The sequence below is a fragment of the Octopus bimaculoides genome, chromosome 6 (genome assembly GCF_046866305.1).
Source record: "Octopus bimaculoides isolate indiv1 chromosome 6, ASM4686630v1, whole genome shotgun sequence".
NCBI lineage: Eukaryota > Metazoa > Mollusca > Cephalopoda > Octopoda > Octopodidae > Octopus > Octopus bimaculoides.
The window spans coordinates 35108866-35117523 of record NC_142933.1 but is presented as its reverse complement, the minus strand read 5'-3'; the positions used below and the strand labels follow the sequence as shown (position 1 = coordinate 35117523).

Genomic DNA, 8658 nt, shown 5'->3' with positions numbered 1-8658 from the left:
GAGGTGCAGCAATATCAAAGGCAGGTTAACTAGGAAGTTAGCTTTTGTATGTGGCAGATGTTCAGGTGCAATAAACACTGTAAGCAAACAGGAAACAACTGTCTCATTCCAGGGAGAAAAACTAGAGGTAGTTGATAGCTTCTGCTATTTGGGTGACCAAGTTAGTAGTGGGGGTGGGTGCACTGAAAGTGTAGCTGCTAGAATAATAATAGCCTGGGCAAAGTTTAGAGAGCTCTTACCTCTGCTGGCGACAAAGGGACTCTCACTCAGGGTAAAAGGCAGACTGTATGATGCAGGTGTACTAACAGCCATGCTACATGGCAGTGAAACATGGGCTGTGACTGCTGAGGACATGTGTAAGCTCGCAAGGAATGAAGCCAGTATGCTCCGATGGATGAGTAATGTCAGTGTGCATATACCACTGAGTGTAAATGATTTAAGAGAAAACTGGTTATAAGAGGCATTAGTTGTAGTGTGCAAGAGAGAAGACTGTTGGTATCATCATAGAATTTGTAGAGATAAGGTTAGCTATATAAAGAAGTACTGATTTCTAATTGTGGAGGTAATCTTTTGAATGGGGTAGACCCCAGGAAGACATGGGACAAAGTGGTGAAAAATGAACTTCACAGAGGAGATGACAAGGGACTGAAGCAGGCAATTTGCTGTGCTTGAGAAGACATGTCAAGCTAAGTAAAATCATGGCCATTCATACATACAGACATGTCCTTTTTGGCCATACTTCCACCTCCCCTGGCACACACACATAATTTGGTCCTCCGGCAAAACACCTCCACCACCCACTAGGCCCCCACTCTCCCTCACACGCCTCTACATATCCACATATATCCCCTTCCCAACCACTCCAATTCCTCTCATCATCACTTGCTATCTCTATCTCCCTTCACACTCTTATGGAATATCTCCTCTATTCCCTCTATACTACTTATATCCCCCTCCACTGTTCCCTGTGAGCAGGCCCTCTCTCCTACTCTGACTTGTCTCTATCTAACTCTCTCCTTCCTTGTCCAACTGGGGTAGCCAAGTATCTCCTCTGTAGTAAGATGGCTACCCCTGTCCCTCCATCATACTCCAACCTCTCACCTGGCACATGGCCACTTCTCTTGGTTCCTCTCCCTCTCTCTCTTAGCTGATTAGTCCTTGTCTTGCAAGCTACTTGGCCACCATACGAATGCTAATGTCAGTGGTTGGCATAAGGAAACCATACCGAAAGAGACAATTGGAGCCTGGCCTAGCCCTCTGGTTTGTCAGCACTTGTCAAACAGTTTAACCCATGCCAACATGGAAAATAGATGTTAAGTGATGATGATGACACACACTCAAGATAAAGTACTCAACACACAGAGCTCTCTCTGTTTCTTTCCCTGCTTAGTTTTATAGTAGTGAGCAGTGCCTACTTTTGGCATAGTCATTTACAGCTGAGTGGAATTGACCATTTGAGAGTTAAGCGTCTTGACCAGTCGTAGAATGTAGTGATGATGGAGTGATATGAACTATTGTTCCAGATGGTAATCCAACATCTCTAAACTAGGCCAGTCACTTTTTTTTCCTTTTTATGGAAAAGATAAAAAAAGAATGTTATATTTGGGGATGGTCATATTTTGCCAATTAAACACATGCACTATATATTTGGTCTTCACTTCAGCTTTATTATTATTATAGTTTCTTTGTCAAAGTTCTTTTGTCACAGATTCTGTGACCCAAGACAAATACATAAACATAATAAAAAGAAATGTTTTATAAAAACCTAATATTCTTTTGCTGTCTGTTTAACAAAATGTCATAAAGTATGACCAGCACAAATATTCAAATTTGACAGGTGAAGTAGGTGTCTGTCTGAAATTACATATCAATTGATTGCTCTCATTTTTTTCTTTTTAAAAAATATTGACATAAAGAAGATTCTTAAATTTCACAGTTTACTTTGATTTACAGCTGGATAAGGACCATTCCAGTGTTCATCTGTAATAAAAAAAAAAAACACAAACCATTAAAAAAAGAAATTTTGACTACTAGGCTTACTATCAATTTGTATTTTATGTCTACTTCTATAATACTCTGCTACACTAAAGCTACTAGCTCCTATCTAAACTCACCTCAACATAATTTTCCTCCACTTGTCATTTTATTTTATCATATATTCCCTATCGTACAAAAATTTTTACTCCAATCTTCTTAACCTTTGCCTTCTCAGTTCACAGTTAAAATATATGTAGTTATGTGCAGACTCTACCTTTTAAATTAAAACATATACGTTCCATTCTTCTGTCATTCACTTTTCTTACCTGGGTATCAGCAACAAAATCTCCCTTTTCGACTTCCTATATTGCTCCTTGAACTTCAACAACTCTTCGATCACATCTCTTCCTGCAGCAAAAATATCTATCTCACTTCACCCCTCTCTGAAATCATCATCCTGCTGTTCTTAGCTCTCCCATAACTACACTGACATGATGCCAGAAGAGAATTTGAATATTTCAACCCTTAACCATCTGTATCAACTAGTCTCATTCCTACATGTATCTCTGACTAACACACACTCCAAACAACCACTTTCACTTCTCCAAATCTAGTTTTTATCAAGCAAATCACTCTGCATCTATCACATTGTCCAACAATTGGCTCATGTATATTCACCAAATATCTATGTACTACATGATATCTACTTCCTAGACCTTATACTACTTCAAGCCAGCTGAATGGAACTTTGTCAGTTCTATGCTATTCCCTGGCAGCACATGTGCTTCATCCCTAACCTATCAAAAACATCTAAGTAGGTAAGTGAAATAATCCTCTTAAGCATGTCTTTCCACATCCCATGCAACCAAAACTCATAGCTTTAAATCCCCCAAGTGGTTCAGTTATAACTTCACTATAGTAGTTTAGATAAAGATTATAGCCTACAGTACTTAAGGAAAATCTATAACACAGGGTGGTTTTTACTCAGTATTGCAACTCCTGCAAGACCAGATGTGAAATGTCAAGGATAACTCTGTGTTTCACAGCCTGCTAATTATCTTGCCTTCCAAACTGCAGCTAATCTTTCGGTTCCTTATCAAAAGTTTCTACCAGTCTGCCAAATGATGCGTCTTCTGCCCAATTTTTCTTTCAAAACATTTACACTTTGTTGTACATGCACACTGACATTGATAGTGTGGCTCTTTCAAATATACCCAATAAACACAATGCCTTTTGCATCTCAAAAAACTGAGGCCATCACCTTCCCTGCAAATGAAACAACCTTAGCCTTCTTTGGAGCAGGTGAGGAGGGTGTTTGTGTTACATGGATTGTCTCTTTGTCTCTGACTTAAACTGATGAACCCAACACTCATCCTGGATTAGGAAACATGCAAGGAAACCAGCTGAATCTGCCTCAAATGATGCCAGTGATGTGATCAGCCTTGTGTACTTTTGATCAGTTATCAGAAGATGTGGCACCTACTGAGCAGAAACCTTCATCATGCCAAGATCATTGTGTAGAATATTCTCAACTCTCTCATGGGACATGCTAATAGCATTGGCTATTTGATTTATAGTCAATCACCTATCATTCATCATCATGTGGTGAACATAATCAATGTTTTCTCTGCTGATGGCTGTTGCAGGATGTCCAGACCTAGGGATCATCAAGACTCATCCTTCCCTTCCCAAATTCAGCTGCCCACTTTTGCATTGTTGATAAAGCTAGAGCATCATCCCCTAATGTAGCATCCATGTCAGTATGAATGTCCTCATGCTACCTTTAAGGATCTTCTTGGACATTTGAGGAAATCTATTTCCTGTACATTCTTAATATTTATTATACCTGCACATCTGCCACACACACAGAGACTACTTTCTCTGTTAACCTCCCTATGGTTCCACTGCACCTCTTATGTGTTCATGGCTTGCACTGGGTATACCAAATGGAATTTCTACCTACACTAGGACTATTCACATTGGATCTCCACCACTCTGTCTGAAAAGTGTTCACCGCTATCAAAATACTAACTAGTCAAGTAGCTTTTGCTCAGTTGCATAATGAGGTCAAAGTGATAGTCACCTTGGTGTTTAAAATGTTTCAGATGATAATCTTTTGAAGTGCATGTTCATAATATAATACAGACACAATAGAGATTGATGTCAAATTTACTTGACAAACAACTGCATATCTGTTGCTTGAAAAGTATATAATTATGCATGCTCACACTATACTAATTCTCAAGTAAAACTGACACAGGACATGATTAAACTCCAAATAGAATGCTGGCATGGTAAAAAATGTTACAAATACCCCCCCCCTCCTCACACACATATTGACATGATAAAATGCTCCAAGCTGATGTTCTAAAGGTCAAAAGTCAACAGAAAATGTTAAAACAATGAAGGATATGAGGATGGAAGGCAGAATTAGAGAAACTGAGATGTATATTAAGGGCCTCTCACTCAGAGTAAAAGGCAGACTGTATGACGCATGTGTACGAACAGCCGTGAAACATGGGCCGTGACTGCTGAGGACATGCATAAGCTCACAAGGAATGAAGCCAGTATGCTCCGATGGATGAGTAATGTCAGTGTGCATACTAGACAGAGTGTAAGTACCTTGAGAGAAAAGTTGAACCTAAGAAGCATCAGTTGTGGTGTGCAAGAGAGACGATTGCGCTGGTATGGTCAAGTGGCGAGAATGGATGAGGATAGCTGTGTGAAAAAGTGCCACACCCTAGCAGTTGAGGGAACCTGTGGAAGAGGCAGGCCCAGGAAGACCTGGGATGAGGTGGTGAAGCACGACCTTCGAACATTAGGCCTCACCAAGGCAATGACTTGTGACCGAGACCTTTGGAAATATGCTGTGCATGAGTAGACCCGGCAAGCCAAGTGAGACCTAAATCCAAGGCCTCTGCCAGGGATGTAGCCAGCCCACTTATTCTCTTCTACCTCTCCAAATTATAGTTGGGGTATTTTCTCTCTAAGTTCATTCTGCTACAATAATAGCAACAGGCATGTAATTCTTTTACTCTCTAGTTATGATGAAAAATTTGCTAAAAAATTATAATGGAGTATCTTGTATGTTGAAAACCTATATGACTTATGCAACTGAAGAAGGGGGTGTATTTCAAATTGATGTAATGCTTGCATTGATTGATTAAATAGAGCCACCTGAAACGGCTGTAATGCACTAATACCTTGACACCCTTGTTACTTATTTACTATATATATATATATATATATATATATATATATATAGTTTTAGGGAAAATAACCAATTTTCAAGAACTCATCGATGAAAATCCACTATCACATATAGAAAAATTAATATTAAAAGCACAATAAATGAGTATAATATAAAGTAAAGTAAATATCATAAGATAAATATAATATTATATTTATCTTATGATATTTACTTTACTTTATATTATACTCATTTATTGTGCTTTTAATATTAATTTTTCTATATGTGATAGTGGATTTTCATCGATGAGTTCTTGAAAATTGGTTATTTTCCCTAAAACTATATATATTTTATATATACTTTATCTATAAGGCTCAATTTAATTTTAATTTTTTATAAATTGATTTTAATTGAGTTTTTTACCTGTAATTTTGGATTTTGTCCCTAATAATATTATTATTATATATATATATATATATATATATATATATATATATATATATATATATATATATATATATATAAATGTATACATACATATATATGTGTGTGTATATACATATATGTGTGTGTGTGCGTGCTTATATATGTATATACATACATATATATATTAAAGCAGATAATGAACAAGCAAATCATTTGACTTCATTCTAGAACATTTAATTTATTATATAAACATAGTGCTGATTAATTATACTAAATATGTAAAGTCTCTTACAGTTGTTTCTAGAATAGCTTAGCATGTGGATCATATGTTATTGTGTAAAGAATTCCATGTAAGCTAAGTATTCTGTCATCTGAGATAGAGAAATAAGAAAATACAAAAATATTCAGGGTGAAAGATAGATGTGTTTGGTATTTCAATGATGGAAGAGTTAATAAAACCAAGGTAAAAGATAATGTTAGTTAGCAGTCCCATAGGTAAAGTTTCAAGGAGAATCCCTGGCAAAGGATAATGGAAATTACTAGTTCCATCTTTGAATAAAAAGTGAATCAGATTTGAGTTGGAAGGCCTTGGAAGAATATATCATAGTGTGTGGGAGAGACAGGGAAATGTAAGAGAGTGGCTGGAGATTAGTTTGTATAAATAAATGGAATACTCAATGCCAGGGCAGTGTACTTAGGGTAATTCAGGATAAACTCTATGCAAAAGACGTAGATTACTCTGCTATTCCCAAGGCATGGGAAGTGCTATCTTCCAGTTTCTTTCCTCCTACTTAGAAAAGCATAGTCAGAGCAGATCTATTCAATCTCACTAGTCTTGTTACTCTCATCCACCTTTTGTTAAACACAGTAGATCAGGGGTTTTCAAACTGTGGTCCGTGGACAGCAAATACGTTTTATGGGCAATTTGATTTTATATGTTTTTTAATCGAAATCTTTTAATTGACAATAAACCTATTTGTTAAATACTGTTAAATAAATAAATGTAAAGATATGTTATTTTAAGCTGCCAGTGCCCCTGGACTGGCTCATGTGTGGGCGACACATGAAATCTTTCGAGCGGGATCGTTGCCAGTGCCCCTGGACTGGCTCATGTGCAGGCGACACATGAAATCTTTCGAGCGGGATCATTGCCAGTGCCCCTGGACTGGCTCATGTGCGGGCGACACATGAGGTTTTTCGAGCGAGATCGTTGCCAGTGCCCCTGGACTGACTCATGTGCGGGCGACACATGAGGTTTTTCGAGCGAGATCGTTGCCAGTGCCCCTGGACTGACTCATGTGCGGGCGACACATGAGGTTTTTCGAGCGAGATCGTTGCCAGTGCCCCTGAACTGGCTCTTGTGCAGGGCCGTCGTAGGATTTTCGAGCGAGATCGTTGCCGGTGCCCCTGGACTGGCTCATGTGCGGGCGACACATGAAATTTTTCGAGCGAGATCATTGCCGGTACCCCTGGACTGGCTCTTGTGTGGGTGACACATGAAATGCACCATTTGAGCGTGACCATTGCCAGTGCCGCCTGGCTGGACTTTGTGGGATTTTCAAGCGAGATCGTTGCCAGTGCCCCTGGACTGGCTCTTGTGCGGGTGGCACATGAAATGCACCATTTTGAGCATGGCCGTTGCCAGTGCTGCCTGACTGGCCTTCGTGCGGGTGACACGTAAAAGCACCCACTACACTCTCTGAGTGGTTGGCGTTAGGAAGAGCATCCAGCTGTAGAAACTCTGCCAAATCAGATTGGAGCCTGGTGTAGCCATCTGGTTTCACCAGTCCTCAGTCAAATCGTCCAACCCATGCTAGCATGGAAAGCGGACGTTAAACGACGACGAAGAAGAAGAAGGGGGTCCCTAAGGTAAAGCCTGAAATATAAAGGGGTCCGCAAGTCAAAAAGTTTGAAAACCCCTGCACTAGATGACCGTACCTCCCTTTCTACCTTCACCATCTTCTTCAAATGATATTTGAAGGAAGTGGTGACAGCTTGGCCAGATAGGAAAGTGCTTGTCTTCAAACCTTTCAAATGAATCCATTGCACAGCCTCCTTTGCCAAAGCCTAGTGGTTGCTAAAAGAAGGTGGCATGTCAATCTCTATACACTTGGTGGACAGCTGGATTTGTCTTACATGAGACAGTAACTACTCAACACAAGCCCACGAGTCTCTAATGCACAGACGCTGAATGATTGCATGCAGGATGGTTTCATCCCACTGCAAACATCTCAGGCAGGTTTGGCTTTTGGCACTTCCATGCCTGGAAAGCTTGTCTTGAACAGGCAATGACTCGTAGCATTACCATGCCAAAGATTTTTGAAAATTGTCCACGATCTTTGACATGAAGTCCTCCAGAATAGACCACTCAGACTGTTCTCATCGATGCTCAGAGTCAATCCTAGGCTATTGTTGCTCATACGCTCAACTAGCCCCGTGGAAGTAGATGACAGGAATAATATCTAATTATGTGTATGGCTTCACAGAAATGAATAACAAACTGCGAGTAGAACAGAAGGAATCATCATCATCATCATCATCATCGTTTAACGTCCGCTTTCCATGCTAGCATGGGTTGGACGATTTGACTGAGAACTGGTGAAACCAGATGGCTACACCAGGCTCCGCAGGAGAAAAAACTGAGAGACAAAGGATTAACTTCAGATAGAAAGAATGCTGTTGAGCAACTGCAAGAAAAGACATACTAATCTGAATATGGTCACAGAATCTCTTGTTCTTAGATTTTAGACAGTTTTGAGTTGGTACAGGTATCTGATAACATTTTAAATTTTATCAAGAGATCACTGGAGAACTGAACTATAGAGTTAACATCATGTGGAAATGTTTTAGCAAGGGTTAACATCAGCAGAGGCATATTTCAGGGAGACAGTCTGTTGCCATTGCTGTTTGTGATTTGTATGATACCCCTCATGCAGATATTATGGAAAGTGACATTGGGGTACATCTTGAAAAATGGAGAAAAGTTTAAATCACCTGTTATATATAGGTGACTTAAAGATCTTCAGTAAGAGTGAGAATGAAATAAATGGTCTGGTTTCAACACT

The 8658-nt window shown here is 39.3% G+C and overlaps 1 protein-coding gene across 7 annotated transcripts in view; it reads right to left on the bottom strand.

Moving 5' to 3' along the window:
- Positions 1-1646: 1646 nt before the first annotated feature.
- LOC106876882 (glutathione S-transferase kappa 1) overlaps positions 1647-8658 on the bottom strand; it is a 69707-nt gene continuing 62695 nt past the window's right edge. For all 7 annotated transcript variants that reach the window (XR_016242216.1, XR_016242218.1, XR_016242220.1 and 4 more), the window contains one exon: positions 1647-1980. Coding sequence is in view for 3 of the 7 variants with exons in the window: in XM_014925625.3 (XP_014781111.2) it covers positions 1931-1980 (50 nt within the window). In the remaining 4 variants the exon portion in view is untranslated. The remainder of the gene's footprint in view (positions 1981-8658) is intronic.